This window comes from Phoxinus phoxinus, assembly GCF_949152265.1.
Source record: "Phoxinus phoxinus genome assembly, chromosome: 23".
Taxonomy (NCBI): Eukaryota; Metazoa; Chordata; class Actinopteri; order Cypriniformes; family Leuciscidae; genus Phoxinus; species Phoxinus phoxinus.
In genome coordinates this window covers 18,467,373-18,492,517 of record NC_136898.1, presented here as the reverse complement: position 1 = coordinate 18,492,517, position 25,145 = coordinate 18,467,373, and the positions used below count along the sequence as shown (strand labels likewise).

At 40.7% G+C, this 25,145-nt stretch overlaps 2 protein-coding genes across 10 annotated transcripts in view; one reads left to right on the top strand and one right to left on the bottom strand.

Annotated features, from left to right (window-relative positions):
- Positions 1-338: 338 nt before the first annotated feature.
- On the bottom strand, positions 339-23,334 carry smarcad1b (SNF2 related chromatin remodeling ATPase with DExD box 1b). 2 transcript variants are annotated; one of them, XM_079599855.1, is made up of 23 exons: positions 23,228-23,334; positions 15,278-15,401; positions 13,111-13,273; positions 12,964-13,012; positions 12,696-12,793; positions 10,981-11,079; positions 10,806-10,884; positions 9,212-9,630; positions 8,922-9,118; positions 8,733-8,823; positions 8,517-8,616; positions 8,371-8,430; positions 7,359-7,434; positions 6,859-6,994; positions 6,521-6,652; positions 5,372-5,467; positions 5,051-5,168; positions 4,857-4,972; positions 3,637-3,825; positions 3,217-3,335; positions 998-1,180; positions 779-894; positions 339-695 (listed from the first exon to the last, which is right to left on the bottom strand). In XM_079599855.1, the coding sequence occupies exons 1-23, from the start codon at positions 23,250-23,252 to the stop codon at positions 634-636; spliced, it is 2,847 nt and encodes a 948-aa protein (XP_079455981.1). In that variant the 5' UTR covers positions 23,253-23,334; the 3' UTR covers positions 339-633. The 2 variants fall into 2 exon arrangements, with proteins under 2 accessions (XP_079455981.1, XP_079455980.1); XM_079599854.1 differs by lacking the exon at positions 23,228-23,334 and adding an exon at positions 19,080-19,515.
- kcnn2 (potassium calcium-activated channel subfamily N member 2) overlaps positions 23,274-25,145 on the top strand; it is a 35,896-nt gene continuing 34,024 nt past the window's right edge. For all 8 annotated transcript variants that reach the window (XR_013796158.1, XR_013796159.1, XR_013796160.1 and 5 more), the window contains exon 1: positions 23,274-24,230. Coding sequence is in view for 4 of the 8 variants with exons in the window: in XM_079599858.1 (XP_079455984.1) it covers positions 23,442-24,230 (789 nt within the window). In the remaining 4 variants the exon portion in view is untranslated. The remainder of the gene's footprint in view (positions 24,231-25,145) is intronic.

Here is a 25,145-nt window from a genome sequence, read left to right as displayed (position 1 = left end):
CATAAATGCAAATAAAGCACCTTTATTTTTGAGATTATAGCCAGGTGAATTACTATGAGTGACTTAAAACTTTTTTTTCCCACAAATCAGTGTTTGGATCTGACTGTTATTCCTTGAAGATGACAATGTTGTCCATAACATTTTTTTTTAGGCATGAATCACACTATACATTAGCTAAATTAGGGCCATATAATTGAGTTGATTCTCATAAAAATGTTCTGTACAGGTGAAGATACCGTTCCAATCAGTGATTGAGGTAATTATCACCTGGAAATTGACTGTGACCTTATAAATGCTGAGTCGAGACCGAAACCACAAAATCAAGACTAACTCCGGAAATAGCAAATAAACAATTTATTTGCGAAACAAAATTCTTTAAACAACCTTTTTTTTTTTGTATTCAAACAAATGCAGATTTAAAACTCCACAAACACAAAAAAATCAAACAAACACAACAACATTACAGTATTTTTGCCAAGTACGGTAGAAAAGTAAACATATGCTCGTTTGAACCTCACATTTTTGCAGGTGTTGTAGGAAAATGCAAAACTTAAATGTGCTACAGTACTTCTTTTCTTTCAGTTTCAGTCAAGTGTCACGATATCACAGTACGTTTGGTGTCTGAGCCAGATTTCAGAGTCCAAGAGAAGCCTTGAGCAGCGAGGTCATATCATCAGGTAACGTGTCCTCTTCATCTGGAAGAACCAAGCATATATGTATTAATTTTACAACAAAACACATGTGAAAATCCCTGCGAGTTTCATTAAAGTATCCTCACCCTCCTCAGTTGCAGTTGCGGTCATGTGCTGCTCTAGTTTGAGTTTTCTTTCTCCAATTCGAAGCATGGCGTCCTCTATGGAGTCCTTACTTATCAGCTTGATCACCTTCACCGTCCTTTAACGGGACACATGCACTCAGATATTAAAGCATGAGGTCAAAACGCCAATGAAACAACAGCAAAGACTACAGTGGGACACACATGTGCAACGTCTCTTACTTGGTTTGTCCCACCCGGTGGCAGCGGCCCTCTGCCTGTTTGTCATTGTAAGGGTTGCAGTCGATATCGTGAAGGATGACCACATTGGCAGAAGTCAGGTTAATGCCCAGCCCTCCGGCTCTGGTGGACAGCAGGAACACAAATATGTCCTGGTCTGTGTTGAACTGGTCAATCAGCCCAATTCTGTAAAAGCCCAGTCAGATTTACAGTTACTGTCCATTTACTTAATTGGCTTACTTCACTTTGATTTACAAGTGAAAAGGTGATTTACAGTACGTTAACAGTGGCAGAGGTTCCTATGGATAATGGGGTTAAGTGCTTTGGCCAAAAAAACAATGGTGGTGGAACAGGACAGTGATCTACTATATGAATAAAAAGTGTGGTTTGTCACACATTTTGGTAATACTTCGCCTTTACATCATTATCACAATAGTTCAATTAAGGTGGACATCTACCACGCATTATATGCAGAATATATTGATACCATACCGGCTATCAGCTGATATCTATTATATTCATTATATATTCATATCTGGTATGTTTTAAAGTGCCCCTGTTATGCTGTTTTAAATGTTCTTAATTTAGTTTTGCAGGTCTCCGACAAAAGGTGTACATGCATCCAAGGTCCAAAAAAACCTTGAATCATAATATAGATAATATAGTCATAATATATATTGCAGCATATTTTTGTATAGTGTCTGAACCCCTCTAAACCCCTCCCTTCCGAGAGCTTCCTCTGCTCTGATTGGTCAGATGACCCAGTCTGTTGTGATTGGTCTGCTCTGCTCTGATTGGTCAGATGACCCAGTCTGTTGTGATTGGTCTGCTCTGCTCTGATTGGTCAGATGGCCCGGTCTGTTGTGATTGGTCTGCTCTGCTCTGATTGGTCAGATGACCCAGTCTGTTGTGATTGGTCTGCTCTGCTCTGATTGGTCAGATGGCCCGGTCTGTTGTGATTGGTCTGCTCTGCTCTGATTGGTCAGATGACCCAGTCTGTTGTGATTGGTCTACTCTTCTCTGATTGGTCAGATGGCCCGGTCTGTTTTGATTGGTCTGCTCTGCTCTGATTGGTCAGATGGCCCGGTCTGTTGTGATTGGTCTGCTCTGCTCTGATTGGTCAGATGGCCCGGTCTGTTTTGATTGGTCTGCTCTGCTCTGATTGGTCAGATGACCCAGTCTGTTGTGATTTGTCTGCTCTGCTCTGATTGGTCAGATGACCCAGTCTGTTGTGATTGGTCTGCTCTGCTCTGATTGGTCAGATGGCCCGGTCTGTTGTGATTGGTCTGCTCTGCTCTGATTGGTCAGATGACCCAGTCTGTTGTGATTGGTCTGCTCAGCTCTGATTGGTCAGATGGCCCGGTCTGTTGTGATTTGTCTGCTCTGCTCTGATTGGTCAGATGACCCAGTCTGTTGTGATTGGTCTGCTCTGCTCTGATTGGTCTGATGACCACGATCCACTAAAATATTAAGCAGTTTTAAGCAGTACTGTTTTTAATACTGATAATAATAATAATAAATGTTTCATGAGCACCAAATCATGATGTTAGAATGATCATGTGACACTGAAGACTGGAGTTATGATGCTGAAAATTCAGCTTTGATCACAGGATTAAATTACATTTTAAAATGTATATAAAAAAGGAAACAGTCATTTAAAATGGTAATCATATTTTTGAATATCACTGTTTTACTATATTATTTCAAATAAATGCACCCTCTGTGTACACAAGATACTTTTTTTTCAGTAAAAATGATCAGTAGTTGTAGTATACATTTTTCATAACATCCATTAAATGGGTTATAATATTCCAACATCAGGCTGTCCAAAGGTCAAATTAACAAACAAAACAGCTACTTGGAAAAACCCAAAACATAAACTCATCCACACCTGCCAAAACAATAACGGCACAGGTAGAACAAAAAACAAGATGGCTCAAACATAATTTACACACAACAAAACCATGAAATTAAGACAGACAAAATCTTCAAGGACACGGATGGAGAGCCTGAGTGTCAGTGAAGGGACACCGTCCTAGATTTACGACAGATGTGACAAGACACAATAAACATCAGGTCCACCTCATCACACACTGCCAACATCACCGCTGTCACTCATTCCTGTCCTGAGCCGATGCCAGAAGGACATACATGATGATGATGTGGAGGGAGGAAAGGTGGACTCCTATACCAAGCAACATTGGACATATAAGTGTGTTTACCTGTCACTCATGGGTGTTGAACCGTCCAGCCGGATGTATCTGTGCTTATGGTGCCTCAGGAACACCTCCAAAATATCAAGCATCATTGTGAACTGGCTAAACAGCACCACTCGATCACCCTGGGGGGAAGAGAGAGAGAGAAAGAGAGAAAGTGACTACACTGATGGAAATGAGAGGACAAACCACATTGCATGGAAGAAAGCAGTGTGAACATTCTACTAAATGTCTGCTTTTGTGTTCCACAGACAAAAGAAAGTCATACGGCTTTGCCAAGTATATTCTTACTTCTATAGTTGACAGTATGCATTAATTTGGAAGTGCATTTCTCTCCACAGGTAAATAACTTTCATTATACTCTGAAGGGTTAATGAAAATGTAATTTGGTCTGCGGAACATAACCGGAATCTGTTTTCCCCCAACCTTCTCCTTCTGGGAGTTCAGCAGCTGTGCGAGGAGGCTGAGCTTCCCCGAGTCCAGCAGTATTTCTGTGTCGAGTTGGTATTCCTGCAGTGCACAATACTGCTGACAGAGGCCGTGTAACTCAAAGTCGGAGAGCACCTCCATGTCCTCTCTGATGAGGGCGGGATCTGCGTCACGGTGACTCGGCTCCTGGAATGTTTCAGCCAATTAACGGGAAAGCACACAGACTCTTCAGATAAGATACACACGTAACAATACAAGATGTTATATACGGTTATAGATGGCAACCTACAAACCCTAATTGTGCTCATTCCCTGCTGCAGCTCTTTATGAAACACTAAGACTGGCCAATATTTCTGTTTTATTGCCTATACTCATACAAATCTTTTTTTGTTTGTGTACGACCAAAATGCAGAACCAATTTTTAAAAATTGCTTTAAAAAAAGAACTAAATCATCATTATACAACAATAAAAAATATTATATTTTCAAGAATATTTTATTATTATTGTTAATAATCAGAATTAAAGAATTGATAGAATTAATGTATTATTATAATTATTGTCCACACAGCTGTTTGTGGCCAATAATAATATTAATAATACATAGTATTTTTAATTCTTAAATAAAATATCACATTTGTATTGTTGTTCAGTAATTGTTTTTGTTGTAATCATAAAAATATTATTATTTATTTGTTTTTCCGAATAGCTGTTCATTGACAACCCTTGCTCTGAAATTTATTAAATGCATACTTTCCTTATACAAATATTTCCTAATATTTTATACAAAATATTATATTTTATAATGTTGTTCAATAATTGCTTACACTTTATTTTAAGGTGACGTAGTTGCATTGTACTACCTTGAAGAAGTACTGAGTAATATTAATTAACTACATGTACTACAGAGTTGTAGTTATAGTTAGGGTTAGTTACTTGTAATTATGCATAATTTATTGTTATTACTATAGTAAGATCATGTAGTAATGTGTAACTACGTCAACAGTGTTACCAATAATTGTTTTATAATATAACAATAATAATTGTTGTATAAAAATTATTCATATTTATAAATAATCCTAATAAATGAATGGTTCTTGGATAGAATAAGATGGAAAAGATAGTGACTTGCCACAGTGAGTTCAGTTTACTTAAAATCAGATAATATCTGAACCTAATATGGTGAACATGTAAAACTTCATATGAAAATATCTCAGACCTTGAGCATGAGTTTGCTCATGGCTTTGAGTTTTTCTGTGGTATAATACTGCCGGTGAAGGAGTGGATGGTTGGACATCTTTCTCAGCTGCATCATCACATTGGTCAGCTCACGTTCTGCAGAAAGACATGGTTAATAAACTTCAGTATAGTTCACATACTGTATACTGAAGAAGACCTCCCTCAAATCCGTACTTTCTCTATTACTGGAGCGCTTCAGTTTGTGGAAAAGAGCGCTGTAGAGGTCCTGTTGCCTCTCGGACATGGCACAAAATTCAACCTGCTCCTCTTTGGCAGGCAACTGCTTCAGGACCTGTCGGGCACATCATCATCTGTCAGTGAACCACTCGAGTGCCATAGAGTCACAGAGGGTCGACACGACAAGCAAAGTGCCTCATCTGCTTGTGAGACTAAATAATGCATTTGAGATGTTGTCCAACAGATTTCCACATTGGCATGCATTTTGAGAGCACATGCATTATGCAAAATGCTTATGGACTAGGCATGCTGATGCACCTCGCTCTTCACACGTCTGAGGATGAAGGGTTTCATGATGAGCTTGGCCTGGGTGATCCTGTCCCTCTCAAAACTGCTCTGCTCCTCTGAAGATTTCTGGTGGAGACAGATCAAAGAAATATCTGGAACTACATTTTTACATTTACTGAAGACAATTGGAGCGGTGCTGGTCTTGATGCTAGGGTGTCTCTAGGGCATGGCAAAGTGGTTACTAGGGCATCGCTAAAGTGTTCTGGATGCTTTATAGGTCATGGCTAGGTGGTCGCTAAGGTTTTCTGTGTGCTTTTCTCTAATTCATGGCTGGGTGGCTGCTAACGTGTTGCTAATGTGTTCTGGGTGCTTTCTAGGACATGGCAAGGTGGTTGCTAGGGTGTTCTGGGTGCTTTCTAGGACATGGCTAGGTGGTCGCTAAGGTTTTCTGTGTGCTTTTCTCTAATTCATGGCTAGGTGGCTGCTAGCGTGTTGCTAATGTGTTCTGGGTGCTTTCTAGGACATGGCAAGGTGATTGCTAGGGTGTTCTGGGTGCTTTCTCTGGAGAATGGCTGGGTGGTTGCTAGGGTGTTGCTAAGATTTTCTGTGTGCTTTTCTCTAATTCAAGGCTAGGTGGTTGCTAGGGTGTTGCTAATGTGTTCTGGGTGCTTTTCTCTAATTCAAGGCAAGGTGGCTGCTAGGGTGTTGCTAATGTGTCCTAGGGTGCTTTTCTCTAATTCATGGCTAGATGGCTGCTAGGGGTGTCCGGGTTGATTTTTTAAGATTGTTAGGTGGTTAAGCCCATGTGCTAAACTTTTAGAAAGAAGAAAAGAAAAACAACAACAAAATAAATCTTCTGAAGCACACACAAAAAAAAACAGTGCACTGGTTATCAGCAGATATTATTTTGCATGCTTATTTCCCCTTTTTACATTTAATTAGTAATATTTAGTAAATCTCCAAATATATATTTTTTCATATTTGACATTATAAAGTTAAAATTATTGGAATTATTTGGATTTAACTTTAAATTGGCCATAATTATAAATAAATATCAGCAGGAATTTGAATAAAAGTGCATCCCCTAAAGAGGGCAGATTGATTTAGCAACCACGCCCGCGCTTACTTTGAAAGATAAGGTGGATAAAAGATGGACATTTAAGTGTGTGCAAGTTCTACCATGGAGAACATCTTGGAGATCTGTGAAGTGCTGCTGGAGAACATGCTGGGCATGATGAAGTTGAGCAGGGACATGAGCTCGAGTAGGTTGTTTTGCAGTGGGGTTCCAGTGAGCAGCAGTCGATATTTGGCCTGGAGGGACACAAATGGAGGAGAAACTTGAGTGCCTGAGGGGGCAAAGGCAGTTTAACCCCACCTGGGCCGCACACAGTCCTGCTTTTACAAAAAACAGACGTGTGGCTGTAATAGAGAGCTCAAGGCATTTATTCTTAATGACCACTGACACGTTGCTACAGACGACAGCTATACATGCAACTTATAAGGATCTTCAATCTTACGTTGATGGCCATGAGGTGTCGGTAGCGCAGCGAGTTCATGTTCTTCAGCAAGTGGCCTTCGTCGAACACGGCATACTCCAGTTTGAGCTTGCAGAACAGGCTGCGGTCACTGTTATTTCCAATAGCCAGGTTGTAACTGTGCACAAGAGACCATTTAATGAGCTGAGGTATTAAGGGGCAGGACATGAGGCACAGCCATGTTTCATTACCATAAATAATGAATGGGACAGGGTCATTTTACTTGGACCTTTTCACGTTCACTCAAACGCTGAGTATTTCATCATTATTATGTCTTTAACAAGGGTGCTTTTTTCTATGCTAGCTTCACGGCTTGTGGTTCTGTGTGTGTAACAAAGCTCAAAAGATACATATTTCCCCAGGCGCCTCATGCTTGGTACCCTTCTCGGATTTGCATGCAGGTGGTCTATGAAGGATATGACGCCTCGGCCCTTTCTTCGAGGGTTCAGGGAAGGCTTGAGAGCTTGAACTTCGATACTCACGTAGAGACAATGATGTTGTAATCCACTATATGATTCAGGATCTCGTAGCGCATATACTTGCGATCCTCGGCAGACCCTACAGAAATAAATCAGTTAGATTGACACTGTCATCAAAAGTTAAGTGTGACATTTATTCATGATAAAACATTTCCTTTCCCAGTTTAACATGTAAATGAAGCTTTTTGTAGGTTGTTTTCTACCACAAAAGTGTAAACACTGTAGTGCTATCAAAGCTTTGGTTTATCTCAGCATCCGAACGAGCCAAACACAGCAGCATTGCCTCAACCAAACTATGTGAGTGTGAGGCGACCATTGGTAGGTTCAGGGAGTGTTTGGGGAAAATAACCTAAAAATAAGCTAGCTATATATACATGTATATGGAATAATTGATGACATGTTTGTGCGTTTGAGTGGGGGTAAGAGTAGCCAACGTGCTTTTCTTACATAGTAAAATGTAATTTGGTGGCAAAAAACATGGATATAATGTGTTGTTTTTGTCCTATTGTTGACTACCGGTATATTTATTTGCTTGGTCAGTGTTGTTGCGGGTTTTGGTTCTTTTGCTGTTGTAGGCTGTAAGGACCTTTGAAATAACTGAAATCATTTGGAATAAAACAGCAATGTGGGTCAAGACCTGACTGGAACTACTTTAGCCATGTGTGCGTTTCCCTGAAAATAATTGCACACCTTAGAACGTTTGTTAACCAATCGGATTCAAGCATTCAACAGCCCCGTATGTATACAGGTCTTGACCGCATTACAGTTCCATATCACTTCACCAAATGATTTCAGTTATTTCAAAGGCCCTTACAGTACAACAGCAAAAGAACCAAAACCCACAACGACACTGACCATGACCAAGCAAATAAATAGTTTATTAGTATATTATATTTATATATATATCTACGGTTGGGGAAAGTTCTAAGGTGTGCAATTATTTTCAAAATGCATTTTGTGTGTTTAGTGAAGAGCAAAACAAAAAAAGAATTTGCAAAAAGATTCTTGGTTTTACCATAATATACAAGCACTTTGAAACTGGGGCACCAAAGTTTCAGTTCCCGGACCCAATTATCTGTAAAAGTCAAAACTAATTAAGATGATTCAGACGGTTGGATGTTTTATGCTGATGGTTATTTAGATGCGCATTGCTCTGTTCACCAAGTGTAGAAGCAGGAACGGTGATCAGATGAGGCCCATGGTTCCCTTCCTGATAGAGGTATGCCAGGAACGAGATGGCCTGGATGGTCTTCCCCAAACCCTAAATGAAGAAAGTCCATCCTAGTGATTAAATATGCAGTCCATGCCATGTAATGAACATTGAGATCATATTCATAATATCATTAAATATTTATAAAGTGACTTTTAATCCATTACCATCTCATCTGCCAGGATTCCACTAAGTTTGTTCTGATGTAGTAAAGCCAGCCAGTTCAGTCCAATCAGCTGGTACGGTTTCAACTGGAATCTAGACAAAAACATAAAAAATATTTAACTCAGAGAAATATTAATCACTCAACAATGAAAATGCCAATTTTTTCCACAATCTATGATGTTAAATCGTACGTGCTAGTGAGGATCTGGGGCTGGCTCATAGAGCCCGGGCCATTGTTCATCATTTGGGTCACGTCTTGGATCAGTTTCACCGATATCTCCTCGCACTTGCTCATGAGACCTTTAACAACTTCCCTTTCCTTCAGAACCTCCCGACATCCTGCCAGCAGCTCAATGGAAAGACCATTTCCTCTGTGCATGGCATCGTCCTGAGAAAGAGATGAGCAAAAGTGTTGCTCTTTGATCATGACCTAAATGTTCCGGCAGTTCTAATCAGAAAGCAAAATGCACAGTTCTCTCACCAGGTCTTTCCACCTTTTAAAGGGTCTCAGCTCTGTGATTTTCTGAGCCTTCTTCAAAGAGCATCCTGCAATGAGTGTGAGCTCATCCAGAGAGGCGCTCTGAAAGAAGCTGAGGATCTCCGATTTGAGTTTGGATAGAGTCTCCTCTGATTGGTCAGAGTCAGAGTCCAGTAATACATTCACCATAGAGGCCTCAGAGTCACTGCACTCCTCCGACGAGCTCACATATACGTTTTTCGTGACTACCGACTGCTTTGCACTCCTCTGAGGTGTTTTGGTCCCGCCAAGAGGTCTGCGTGGTTTCGGTTGGGGTGGGCTGGGAAGTTGGGGAACCTGAGCTTGTTGGCGGGTATTTGCGACCCGTCTGGTGCGTTTGGCAGCAGTGGATACTTGAGAGGCATCATCCTCAGACTCAACCACTAAACATACAGAAAGAATGTAAGCTTTAGGGCAATTATGACACTTTTGTTCTCATTTGCTATCATGTTCTAAAATTCAATTCGAATTGTAATTGCAAAGCAACTAGCAGTTACATTTATGCTATTAAAAACATCAGTCCAGCTCAGACTTAAAATTTTACTTGAGAACCTTTTTCTGGTTGAAAAAAAACATGGCCATAAGTCGACATTTTAGGTAAAATCTTTAATTTTTAAAAAGACCAGTTATACTGTAAAATAAATAAATAAACATTGAATTTAATAGTGCATAAATAATTCCAAAATAAACATGTAATCAATAAATGTATTTTAATAAATATGTATACATTGCAATTCCATTTGGTGTCAAGAGGCACAAACTAAAAAATATACACTTTACCTGTGTAAAATTAGCAAAAAAGATGCTCGGTTTTTCCATCATACCAGCAATTTGGGGCACCAAAATTACAGTTGTCAAACCCAAGTATCGGTTTCTGGAACCGTTTTACATTAACTTTTCCCCCGCCAGGGTTTTTGAAAAAATTGCCAGCCATCTCCAGCTATTTTTAATCATTTTCTCAAAGGTTTCATGTCCCCCAGAATATTCTGTTATATGAATATCTGAACATGCAATATATCAAAACATATATACCGGTATATATATAAAATAAAATGCAATTATTCTAGCTTCATGAATAATTTTTTATCAACACTTGAATGTGGGCAAGTAAAAAAAAAAAAGAAACATTTTGGAGCAAGAAGCTGAGAAAATCATGTTTTTGTCAAAGACTACATCCAGATGGGATTCAGAACGATGATCAAAACATAGATGGAGTAGATCGAGTCCATCAACACCCCCAAAGCTTCACAGTCCAATAGCTCGTCCTGGGTCGACATTTCATTCAGTAACGTTAGGCAGTTTTGATCAATGCTGTTGTTTTAAGCAAACTTCCCCCATGTCATCATTTTTGCGATCTACGATGTCAGTTGTAACACCATTCTCTGCTATTTATAACTATGAAGACTCCTCTACAGTGGCCTCATGGGATAGTAAAATATCCATTGGCTATTGTTTCATGAAAACTGTATTACTACTGTCAAACTGCTTTTGAAATACTATAATACTATAATGTCAATTGCGCTTTTAAATCTATAATACATATCCTATCAAACCTCACCAAGATCAGAGAACATTCGTAGTGTTTCCAAGGCATCCTCGATAAGCCAGCTGTGTTCCTGAAGCACATCCCTGAGTTCCTGTGGGAAGTCGCACACTTCAACTTTAGCCCTCAAGCTCAAACAAATATCTGGTGTACATACCAAAATGGCCAGCCTCTGTCAGTGATGACTCACATTCTTGTTCAGATGAGGGAACTTCCTCTGGAGTTTTCTCAGCATACGTTCCTGATCTTTAGATCCTGGCTCAGGCCCTTCTTCCTCTGAATCATCCATCTAATGAGACATGAAACACTGTTGTGGCCCACTTCCCTGAATACTGCAGGGATCATGCTTTTTTTGTAGGCCAAACCCAGAGAAAAGAGTTTTAGCACTTCCGTTTCCATAAGTCAATGAACGGATTTTTGGTTTTGAAATAAGGTCTGTGATTAACACAAGCTTAAGATATTTAGATGTTGATAGATGTTTTATTTTACATACATACCCCCTTGGGATAAGCTTTTACTTGTGTACTTGTCTGCTTTTACTTGTCTTTTTTAAAGCTTTTTACTTGCTAACAAGTGTCTAAATGGGACTACAGATGTTTTCGAGACATCATAATATCGAACAGATAAACTCATCTGCTCACTAGTCCGTTTTCACAGCCTCGTTGAGTTTATAATGGAACTCTTGCAAAGTATTTTAACTCAGACTTTCAGGGAATATGTTTTTGTTCGGTCATTTTGTACATCTTTATACATTTTTTACTTGATTGGAAAGGTACGAAACTTGGTAAAGGTTTTGGCACTTGCTGTGTGAACACACAAAAATATCATGGGCATGATTCAAAAAGGCTAAATGGTCCTAAAAAAAAATAGTCACTTGTATTGTTCGCGGTCAAAAATGACGAATTTCATCATGTGGAAATGTTTGGTACTGCGCGCAAACAGATTCTTACTGAAAGCTATTTTTTTCAGATATCAAATTTGGTGCACAGCTTTTTTTAGATTTATGGCTTTGATTTTCTCTCAGTTTTAGAGTAAAACATGTTTTGGAAAATATATATTTCATATAAAAAATGAAATTTTTATTTTTGTGCATTTTTCATACCAATAAATGTACAATTGTATCACTTTTTTCAAGTTCACTTTTTTTAACTTCAGCAATTATCTGCCAAATGTCTTTAAAAACTTAAGTTTGTGCTTCAAAGCATTAAAGATTTATGACAGTTTAAGTTGGAGATTTCATTTTCAGGTCTATGCTCAAAAAGTGAATAAATGGATTATAACTACTGCGCAAATACAATTTATTACCATAAAATCACTTAATTAAAAAAAATATATATATATTAATTCTGTCATTTTTGACCAACAGTCCCAGAGGGTTAAACAAAGACTGAAAGAGTTAAACGTTTAAGTCACGAGACAATAGTGTTGATCGATTATAACCTATATTTAGCTTCTTACTTCTGCTGGTTGTATTTAGGCTTCAAACGTTAATTGGTGAAGATTACCATGATGAACAAAACATGTTAGAATCGTAAACTTTTGTTGATATCAGAGCTCATTTTCTGCAATTCAAAGGCCAATGGAAAAATCCTATTGGGTGTTTGTCGAGGGAACCAGGGTGATACGAACTTCTGCATTGGCCTACAAAAATACGTCCTCCCTGCAGCGCTCCATAAGCACACACCCTCGCCAATGACAAATAGACTAATACATCATCTTGAAAAGGGATTAACCGTAACCTGGCAGTCACAGGTAGAAAGACATACTGTCGGTGTCCTTGATCGGGACACTCTCTTCAATTTAGCCACGGTGGATTTGCAGCGGCACAAAACTCCTTGCTGTCAGTCTTGAGAGGATCAGCGAGGGAACGACCCACGTTAATTCAATGACTGTGTGTGAGCTCACCTCAGAGGCCCGCCTCTTTCTGCTGCGACGGGAGCTGTCGCTCTCCTGGGAAGTGCCACACATCTGCTGCTGTCTCCTCTCCTGGACCGCATCAGCCGCTGGAAAGCAGAGCATGTCAACACAGCTCAGCAACACACGAATCAATGCAGCAAATGCATCTTCACCTCAGACTCAGCTGGATTCAGCAATACTGAAACCATCCAAGCGATCAATGAGTTTTTATCATGGGAGCAGTTTAGATTGATGGAGTGACTCTGCTCATCTGTACCTGCTATCCCAGACGTCTTCAAGGGCGAGGGGTGCGCGCTATTGGTCACCTAAAACGTCAAAGAGATGATTATTGCCATGCAACCCAAACGATGGCTGGGATGCACCCAAAACTGTCAGACTGGGTCTAGAAAATGCTTGTTTTTACCATTCGTGACCCCTTCTGTTGTGTTTGTAGAGCTTGTGAGGTAGATCTTGTTGTTCTGTTGTGCTTCAGTCTTCTCTCAATCTTCACCACAGTTACTTCCTCCTCGTCAGACAGTGATAGTTCATCCTCAGACGATGGCGCTTTTTTCTTACGCTCTACTTGCCTTGATATCAAAGTATAAAGCATATATATATAAATTACAAAATATTATTATATATCCCATTCAATTTAGAGTAAAAAAACCTCCTGTCGGGCAAGAAGTTCACCGTAAAAAATATACTAACAATGTGTCATGTTTTATGGGATGGCAGATTGGTGCCTGGATATCTTACAACTTATAACTGTGCATTTCATTAAAGGGTTAGTTCACCCAAAAATGAAAATAATGTCATTAATGACTCACCCTCATGTCGTTCTAAGCCCGTAAGACCTCCGTTCATCGTCGGAACACAGTTTAAGATATTTTAGATTTAGTCCGAGAGCTTTCTGTCCCTCCATTGAAAATGTATATACGGTATACTGTCCATGTCCATAAAGGTAATAAAAACATCATCAAAGTAGTCCATGTGACATCAGTGGGTTAGTTAGAAGTTTTTGAAGCATCGAAAATACTTTTTGGTCCAAAAATAACACAAAATAAGACTTTATTCAGCATTGTATTCTCTCCCGGGTCTGTTGTGAATCTGCGTTCAGGACTCCACAGTGACGCTGCTGACGTAAGACGCTGATGACGTGTTATCTGGTGCGCCCGAGCTTCGTTTACAGTCTGAGGGAGACGCACGCTATATTCAAGCTATTCTACATTGTTTGCGTGGATATCATTTTTTTAATGGTGCGTAAATGTGCATGTCGCGGATGAGACACTTTTACAGCGTGCGTTTCCCTCAGTCTATAAATGAAGCTCGGGCGCACCAGATAACACGTCATCAGCGTCTTACGCCATCAGCGTAACTGTGAAGGATTGACAACAGACCCGGGAGAGAATACAATGCTGAATAAAGTCTTATTTTGTGTTATTTTTGGACCAAAAAGTATTTTCGATGCTTCAAAAACTTCTAACTAACCCACTGATGTCACATGGACTACTGTGATGATGTTTATATTACCTTTATGGACATGGACAGTATACCGTATATACATTTTCAATGGAGGGACAGAAAGCTCTCGGACTAAATCTAAAATATCTTAAACTTTGTTCCGAAGATGAACGGAGGTCTTACGGGCTTAGAACGACATGAGGGTGAGTCATTAATGACATTATTTTCATTTTTGGGTGAACTAACCCTTTAAGTGACATAATGTTAATATACCATACCAATATATCAACTTGAACTACCAAATCAATGAACATGGTCACTCAAAACAAATGAAAAACACCATCAGGGTAACACGCACGACACTTAAATAATGCAATAAAGATTAACTAAATAACATAAATGTAACACAAAACACCCTAATTTGCATTACTGATTACAAAAATTAGTATTTATTTATATAAAATATAAACATATGTAATTATGCAAGGATTTGAATGTCCTTATATGTTTTTTCACCATAAATTTTACAGCAATTCATAGTATTTATTTTCAAAAACCATAAATTTGACAGCATTATACAGTAAAATTACATACTTGCAATGATAAACCATCTAGTTTTCATCGTAAGGTAAATTACAGTTAACCAATTAAATTCATCATAAAATCAAAATGGACAATTCTTAATTTTTTATGGAATGTTTCAGTCTTTATTATAAATAATTTATCCATGCTATTTTTTTTTTAATTATTGTGCCCTCGTAATTTTGAATTGAAATGTAATCACTCCCTCTTGCAGCATCATCTCTTCTCTTCTCTGATTATGTGTTTACTGGCGTGAGGGCGGGCAACCTGTCACTCACATGAGATCCACCAATAGCAAACCACAACCATCCGACCATCCAATAAATTCCCCAATGACAAAAGTCCCGTTGCTACATTGTATTCTTGTTCGAGAAGCCTTTTCACTCAGATATACATCACAAAAGGGAAGAAAAGACTATCGCAACTTCGGTTTCATGCCGACTTTAACAGGGTTTTACTGCAGCAACATTTTTTCATTGAGAGGGTGCTTTATATTATGTAATTTATTTACAATGCCTCAAGCACAAATACTGGAGTTGATGACTGACCTGACTGGCATCATGGAACTGCCTGATATCTCAATATCTGAGTCAGAGTCAGAAAGGGCAGTGGAGAAAGATGATCCTGATGGACGTTTGGTTTCAGGAGTCTCTGGAATGGTAGTGTCTGGCTCTGTTGGAATTAAGCATTTCCTTAACTGTGGCAAAAACACAATGCATGCCCTTGAGAGGCTTATTACTGTGCTAGGAAGACAACACTGCTCTAATATTCAGAGTATACTGCATATGAATATTTATATATATATACACATATACATATACACATACACACAAAACTTTCTTGGTCTCAAATCTGATTGGCTGAGAGCCTTTACCAGCCGTGTGATATTATAGGTGGCGATTTGCTGGGGGGGGGGCATCCCCCTCTGGTCTCAATATCCTGGTCCGGTGCTGAATTATTTATATCCACGGTGGCTTTTTTATGTTAAAGCACGTTGTGCTATTGCGTTCTGTGATTATATTGTATGAAATATTGAAGTTTATAATAAGCGTTTTGGCACACCTGGCCACGTGGCGCATACACATTGTTCTAGAATCAGGGTTTAATTCTGGCATGACGAACGCGCCGGGATTTTTCTTCTTTCTGTCACAATGTCTGGGTGATGTCCCCTGGGTAGCCACTAGAGGTCCTTTTCCCCACGGTGTCCATCACACTATTGAACTACATTTCCCACGATCCTTGTCTTCTCATTGCACTCGGCTGTTCCTTATCACTGATCATTGCACTCAGCCATTTCCCCATTATCATTGTCTATTCCCTGTGTATATATACCCTGTCTGTTTTAGTATGTGTCACGGAGTCCTTGTATTTATCACGCCACTTCTGTGTTTCGTGCCTGTTCTTGCCTTGTATGTTGGATTGCTCTTTTGGTTTTTGACCCATGCCTGGACTTGACCGCGTATTCGGATTACTCTCAATAAAGACTACTGCCATTGGATCTATCTCTTGTGTTCTTGTGTGGGATCGTGACAGAAGGACTCCGTCACACCTAGATCCAGCGGTATGTGTTCTAACTTCTCTTCCCCAGCCATCGAGCGGGAGAGGAGAGATTTTTTTGAGGGAACCCGCCTAGTTATTTTTCGTGGGACCCGGGGAGGTCGCAGAGGAGGAGGTGGTCGAGAACAAGTCCAATACCACCCTCCACCTTGGCCCCCCTTCGTCCCTGGACTGGTGAGGGACGGATCAGAGCCACCATCTCGCCATCGCGGGCGGAGAACGGGAAAACATACGTCCGCCCATCCGGAGACTGATCACACCCCGGAGGCCGTGCCCGAGCAGCCCGCTGTTTTCCCGGAGGCCATGCCCGAGCAGCCCGCTGTTTTCCCGGAGGCCGTGCCCGAGCAGCCCGCTGTTTTCCCGGAGGCCATGCCCGAGCAGCCCGCTGTTTTCCCGGAGGCCGTACCCGAGCAGCTCGCTGTTTTCCCAGAGGCCGTACCCGAGCAGCCCGCTGTTTTCCCGGAGGCCATGCCCGAGCAGCCCGCTGTTTTCCCGGAGGCCGTGCCCGAGCAGCCCGTTGTTTTCCCGGAGGCCATGCCCGAGCAGCCCGCTGTTTTCCCGGAGGCCGTGCCCGAGCAGCCCGCTGTTTTCCCGGAGGCCGTGCCCGAGCAGCCCGCTGTTTTCCCGGAGGCCGTGCCCGAGCAGCCCGCTGTTTTCCCCGAGGCCGTACCCGAGCAGCCCGCTGTTTTCCCGGAGGCCGTGCCCGAGCAGCCCGCTGTTTTCCCCGAGGCCGTACCCGAGCAGCTCGCTGTTTTCTCGGAGGCAGTGCCCGAGCAGCCTGCTGTTTTCCCGGAGGCCGTACCCGAACAGCCCGCTGTTTTCCCGGAGGCCGTACCCGAGCAGCTCGCTGTTTTCTCGGAGGCAGTGCCCGAGCAGCCTGCTGTTTTCCCGGAGGCCGTACCCGAGCAGCTCGCTGTTTTCCCGGAGGCAGTGCCCGAACAGGCCGCTGGCATCCCGGAGGCCGTCCCTGAACTGCCCGCTATCGCCATAGCCGCTGAAACTCTATTGGGATATTTCTCTACACTATTCAAGATCCTAGAGTTTCCCAGGAGTGTTCAGGTCACGTCTATCGATCCGGTGACTGTTCACGGCACACCAGTTGAGCCGGTCGCCTGCACAGCTGATCCGGAGCCGGTCGCCTGCACAGCTGATCCGGAGCCGGTCGCCTGCACAGCTGTTGTGGTTCCTGAGCTGGTGTCTGTTGCTGCGCCGTAGCCGCTTGAGTGGTCGTCTTCACCCTGGTCGTCTCCACCGTGGCCGCCTGAGGGGTCTTCACCGCCGTGGCCGTCCGAGGGGTCGTCTTCGTCCTGGTCGTCTCCACCGTGGCCACCCGAGGGGTCTTCACCACCCTGGCCGCCCGAGGGAAAGTCTCCGCCCTGGCCGCCCGATGGATTGTCGTCTTCGCCCTGGTCGCCAGATGAACTGTCACTCCCTGTCCTTGTTTCCCTCCATGGACCTGGCCCCCCATCCCTCCCCCTGATCCTCCACCAGTCCACCTTTCGCCTGGACTCTTGTTTGTCGGTCACGTCTTGGAGCGTCTGGTAGCCGCTCCGTAGAGGGGGGGTTATGTCACAGTGTCTGGTTTATGTTCCTTGGGTCACCACTAGATGTCCTCCTTCCCCACGGTGTCCATCACACTATTGAACTACATTTCCCACGATCCTTGTCTTCTCATTGCACTCGGCTGTTCCTTATCACTGATCATTGCACTCAGCCATTTCCCCATTATCATTGTATATTCCCTGTGTATATATACCCTTTCTGTTTTAGTATGTGTCACGGAGTCCTTGTATTTATCACGCCACTTCTGTGTTTCGTTTCGTGCCTGTTCTTTCCTTGTATGTTGGATTGCTCTTTTGGCTTTTGACCCATGCCTGGACTTGACCGCGTATTCGGATTACTCTCAATAAAGACTACTGCGATTGGATCTATCTCTTGTGTTCTTGTGTGGGATCGTGACACTTTCTGGAACACGTCACAAAAATGAACCAAAACTTATTGTATAGGCTACGTGCCTCAGTCAGGATAAGAAAGATATCTATAGAATTCTTAAATGAACCAATTCAGAATACATTTTTTATTATGTAATCCATATGAAACCAAATTAGAGATACAGACTACAGAGGTAACTTAATCTGCTCATATATGTTTATATTTTAGGCTATTAGAACTTCCCAGAGGAAAGGACGAGGCATATGAGTGAAAATCTCTGTCTTGATTAATTAAAATATATAAAATGTATTAAAATATTCATTTTTAACCCTATGGTTCTGTTCGCATAAATGCCTTGAATTTTTCTTTCTGATTGTAGGTTATATTTAGTTCGATAATGTTTTTTTATTTATTTAATAGGCTATTTTGCATTTTTATGGGATTTTATGGTAGCCTACTAAATTATATTTATGCAGTAGTTATAATCCATTTATTCACTTTTTGAGCATTTAAAAAGCATCCCTCTTTTTCACAAAAATAGGCTATCTAATCGATTAATCGCATCTAAAAAAAGTATATACATAATATATGTGTGAATATATTATTATATTTTTATAATTTATATAAATATAAATCAATAGGCTATAAATATAATAAACGGCGATGACGAATATTTGCGTTCATTTGCATCTATTTATCATTGTTATGATGGGTAGGGTAGCAGACTCAAATGAATGCTCTTTTTATTTAGGATGACCAGTCACATTAAATAAAACATTATTAAATCATCGTCATTCATTATGGAAGCGAATGAACAGGCTCTTATCTCAAGTTCATACTGTCAAACTTAACACAGCCTACCCGAGGGATCCACATGATGTGAGGATGCTGACTGTCCTTTCTTTCTCCTCATTGTTCACTCTCTCCTATGCGTTAACATCAGCTGAATCCAGGTTCTCGCATAATGCCATGCAAATCAATCGATTCAATCAATACAATCATTCGTCGCTGCCCGAATTCACTATCTATCAACCGTAATGAGCTGATTTTTGGACAAGAGTAGCATTTCTCTCTAACAAAGCACGGCAAGCTAATGAATGATTGCTTTGTCAATAAACAGCCTCGCATCGGCTTCGGTCATCGGTAATGACCAGATAACCCTGTTTAACTCGAACCATTTCTATGCACGTTCTGAGTCTTTGGGATATTTCACCGGCTGTATTGTGTGTCTAGTGTATTTAATGAATGAAGACAGCGTAATCATACGCTAGCCGGTTGTAACATCTGTAACTACGGTGGCCGTGAAGGTACGCACGTGTAGTCACAGTCGACCGAGAAAGAGTAGCCTATAGGAACTTTACATTAGACATGTAGCCTACTGTATTTTAATTATTATAATATATTTATGTATTTAATAATGTATTGACATACATATAGTGTATCAAAAGAAAGGGAATGAAACCAAAATTAAAATAGTAATTGTTTCATCCGTTTTTGGAATAAAATAAAAATGACATAAAATATAAAAATAAATTAAAACACGAGACATAACTGAATTAAACTGACAAGAAACTCGTTTCCTATGGGAGAATGCAGCAGTACACAGAACCATCACATGTCTTTGAATGACAGCAGGGGTTGGAACATGCACTGTTCCAATCGATCTCGTTTCCGAGGTTTGCTATTTTCCTTTCATTCAAACTCTGTCTCCGTGATGCCCGACTGAGCAGCTGGTGATTTGATTGACAGCAGTTCTGTGATCTCGCTTCATAAAGATGCAGGTTGGCAAGAGGCGAGACAACAATAACAAACGCGTTTTCAGAGGCTGCTGACGCTGCGAGGTGACGTGCTGTGACTGCGGTAACACTGCAGCGACTCTTTCACGAGTGCTGAGATTCAAGTTATGGCTATGCATAAGCGGACTGATTCTCACTGGATCTATTGACGCCGTTTTGTTGAGCAGACGCATGGAATAATATGTAAATTTACATTAAACGACAGTGCACCATCATTTATGATAGACTTCATTGAAAATGAACCCAGAGTTACTGAGAATTAACCAGTTTGGCTTTGTCGGGAAAGTGTTGAAATATACTTGTTTGCTTTCAATCAATACTGTTTAAAATGTCCGTCTCGCGAGTAAACCAGGTGGTCAGCGCTCACTACTGACTAGTGGCGATTTTTATTTATCCCAGTGAATCGGATCTTTTGAATCGGTTCACTAAAACAATTCATTCAGATACTTTCTGGTGAATGGCTGTATCCGAAATCACAAAGGCCTACTTCTCACTATATAGGTTAGTAGGCGAAAAACAGTATGTGATCACAGTTCTCATAAGGGCATAGGCAAAAAGTACCCGGATGACCTGCTACTTCGAGATTCTGAAATGTGCATACTATGGACACTTTACTATCCCATGTGGCCTCAGGAGAGGATTTGTGAATGGCTGCGTTTGAAATAGCATACTCTCTTGAGTAGGTAGGCTACTTGTTTTGAATAAGTAATTACTTTACAACCACTAAAAAAGTGTATGTTCTATAGTATTTGTGTGAAGTATGAATGTAATCTAGACATAGGGCCTACTACATTCACCATGTTGTCATTATCACGTGACCTATGCTCTCTTTGCTGTACTGTCATTCATAAATCATCTCCCGTGGCCTCATGGGATAGTCAAGTGTTCATCGTATGTAGGCTACTCTTCAGATTTTTAGCTGGAAGTAGTAGGTCATCTGGTCATCAATTCGGACATACTTCATTTGTCACATACTGTTTTTCGCCTATGTGACTTCGGATGCAGCCAAAGGCAGTGAAGTGACGCAAATGATGCTGGTGGTAGGTCACATGATAATGACAACATGGCGAATGTAGTATGTCCAGATTACATTAATACTGCACACATATTTATATATATAGAACATAATTTTTTAGCAGTCACATAGTGATTACTTATTCAAAATAAGTAATTACTCAAGAGAGTATGTGATTTCAGATGCATCCCAAGTCTTTTGGTAGTTATGAGTGAGTTTTTGAATCCTTTACTTTTTTACTTAATTTTTTTTATTAAAAATGTGCATGCCTACAAATCTAACATGCTCCAGAAAGAGTGTTTAAAGGGTTAGTTCACCGAAAAATTACAATTCTGTCAGTACTCACCCTCGTGTTGTTCCAACCCCGTACGACTTTCGTTCATCTTCGGAACACAAATTAAGATATTTTTGATGAAATCTGAGAGCTGTCTCACTCCTCTATAGACTTCTATTGTAATTTAAACTATAGCCAGCCCAGAAAGTTATTAAAGACATTGTTAAAATAGTCCAAGTGACTACAGTGGCTCAAACTTAAGTTTATCAAGCGACGAGAACACTTTTTGTGCACAAAAATAAAAACGTACGAAAAAACGTACTTTATTCAACTAATCATTTTCTTCTGTGTGGGATGCCTCTAATGTGAGTTCACGTAGTGTAACAGCGCAGCACTTCTGGTGTCTCATGGTCACTCACAAAAAACACCATCAGGGTAACACACACGACACTTAATGCAATAAACATTAACTAAATAACATAAATGTAACACAAAACACCGACATTTGCATTACTGATTACAAAAATGAGTAGGCCAATTATTTATATAAAATATAACCATATGTGATTATGCAAGGATTTGAAAGTCCTTATAAGGTTTTTCACCATACATTTTACAGTAATTCATAGTTTTTCCCTTTCAAAACCCATACATTTTACAGTAAAATTACATACTGTACTGTATAATGCAATGATAAACCATCTAGTTTTCATCGTAAGGTAAATTACAGTTAACCAATTAAAGTCATCATGAAATCAAAATGGACAATTCTTAATTTGTTATGGAATGTTTCAGTATTTATTATATAAATAATTTGTCCATGCTAAAAAAAAATTCATTCTTGTGCCCTCGTTAATCTTTAATTGAAATGTAATCACTCCCTCTTGCAGCATTATCTCTTCTCTTCTCTGATGATGTTTACTGGCGTGAGGGCGGGCAACCTGTCACTCACATGAGATCCACCAATAGCAAACCACAACCATCCGAGTTTCCAATCAATTCCCCAATGACAAAAGTCCCGTCCTACATTGTATTCTTGTTCGAGGAGCCTTTTCACTACCGAGAACACTTTTTGTGCGCAAAAAAAACTTACGAAAAAACATACTTTATTAAACTAATAATTTTCTTCTGTGTGGGTCTCTGATGCGAGTTCACGTAGTGTAACAGCGCAGCGCTCCTGGGTTGTACGTCACAACGTAGGCTCACTATTGGCAGACGCTGGTCATGTGTGTGATGGTGGCCAATAGTCAGCCTACGTTCTGACGTACAACCCAGAAGCTCTGCGCTGTTACACTACAACTACGTGAACTCAATACTTTTATCAAGCTATAGAGAGAGAGAAAAAAACTATGAATTTATGACCATCAGGTATTTAAGTGATTTATAATTAATCTGCCCTGAAATTCCATTCCTATAAGTCAAAGAATAAGTCTATAAATCATTATGATCAATGAAGACAAAATATTTCCAAAGGTTCAGAGTAAACAGCCAAGATCAGTTATTGTGAATGCCTGCAGTTTAACTTTTTTTTTTTTACATTAATTTCCATAAATCATACATGTAACATTTTAAAATATACGATGTTCCACATATAGCCTAATGTTTAAAATAATTCCAACATCATAAAACATTTTTAACAACAAGTGCTATATAATGAACGTTAACCCTATGGTAATGAACGTATAACATTCATATCAAAGATATTAAAGAAAATATATATTCACATGAAAGAGGAAGTAGAATACGTGGTGTAGCTATAATCAAAATAAAGAAGAGGAATTTAATTCTTTGTAAATGTCCATATTTCTGATTGCTTCGATCGCGGATTGAAAGTCCTTGTAAGGTTTCAAAACAAACCTTCATGTCAGCCTTGAAATGCGCGATATCCTTTCAGACCATTAACATTTGTGAATGTAAAACTTACCACGGTCTGCACATTTGAACCGCATGTTGCCACCTTCCTTGCGTGACGTCAGTCCAGTTGTTTTGGGTCGTTCGACCAATCGGAAGCGCGCTCGCACTTCTACAGAAGCCGATGTGGGTCCATCCTCGCGCCAGCTTTTATCCTCCGTTCCTCATCACAACGCCCCCTCGGTAGGGTGCATGAACGGGGCTCTGCTTTAATCGGCAGCTCTGACATGGAAACCCCATTGCAGTTGCAGAACGATTTCTATCCAGAGCAGCAGCAGCACCAGCACCAGCAGCACCAGCACTACTGCGGGCGGGAGGAAGAGCGCTCCATCAGGCACTGCACCTGCAACAACTCCTCCACCTGCGAGGATGCGAGGAAAAGCCAGCATTCGCACGGGACGCCGCTGGGAACTTTAAGGACACCGTCCGTCTCATCTTCAACCAGGCAAGGCGCTCAATACAGCGAGTTCACGCCTTCTAGTCATGGTAGTTCATCCAGACATCATCATCACCACCACCACCAACCTCACCGCGAGCTCAACCGGCAGGAGATTCGGGGCAGCCCGGCCAGCAGCCACAGAGAGAGTAACTCTTACACCCAAATAACCATGAGCAGCTGCAGATACAACGGCGGCGTGATGCGGCCGCTCAGCAACTTGAGCTCGTCCCGCAGAAACCTGCACGAGTTTGACTCGGAGTCCCAGCCACTGCAGCCAGTCTCTGCGGCGGACGCGTCCGACACGCTCGCCTCCAAGCCGGACAACAACTCCACCACCCTCATGCCTTACGCTACGGGGGACGGAGGAGGCGGAGGAGGAGGAGGAGGGGGTGGATGTAGCCACAGCGGGAGCAAATCGGGCAAAAAGAAGAACCAGAACATCGGACAGAAGCTCGGGCACAGGAGGGCCTTGTTTGAGAAAAGAAAGCGACTGAGCGACTACGCGCTCATCTTTGGGATGTTTGGGATCGTGGTGATGGTCATTGAAACTGAACTCTCGTGGGGAGCCTACGGAAAGGTGCGTAACTTAATAGTCCCCAAATCCTGCAGGTTACCCTCCTCATCTAGGTCAGAATTCATTAAGTCGAGTCTGCCTGCTGGCGAGCGAGGGAAAACTACAAGTTTGGAAAGTGGATATATGAAGAACTGTGGCAAGGTCACGTTTTCTGGAGAACGTTTTGCTTTGGCATTCTATCCCTATGGAAGAGTTTTTAACTTATATATATATACATAGTTTCACTAACAAACAAAACTGTTTTCTAAAAATTTTTTCCCTCTAATTCTCTTCCAATTAAATTCATGTTTCTTTTTATGAATTGCATATTTAAGCTATACAAGCAAGAGTGCTGATGTTTGGTATATCAGCATGGCTGTGATTTGGCCACATAAAGGTTATATGTAGGTGAAATTGCATTTAAACAAAAGCTCAATAAACACAATTATTTTCAGTGCATGCACAAATTACACAACTCCCTTTCTGATTAATAGAAAACACTGGAATGTCACAAACACAAACAAACTAAAATATTCTTGTTGTTATAATAAATATCAGCACTTGTTGGGAAGTTGGGAAGCTCAACCAATCAAATTACTGGAACTGTTTTAGTTCAACAGCATCGATCAAGTTGAAACTCAAATTCTTACTTAAGTAAGTAATAAGTCAAGTTAAAATTATATACCTATCCTCAATTTTAGAGCCAACTGTGGACCCTTCTTCATGGACTTTCTGTAGAATAAATGTTATTTATTTCTAAATGCATTTATGTTACTATACATACTTAAAATAATTAAATCATTGTAATATAGTTGATGCCTCTATAAAAGTCCCAAAGAGTATGCATTACTGCAATTCAATTTGACAGTTGCCAAATGACAACATTCATATTCTCAGTTTACATCTATATATTCTATTGTAAAACAATATTAGATAGTT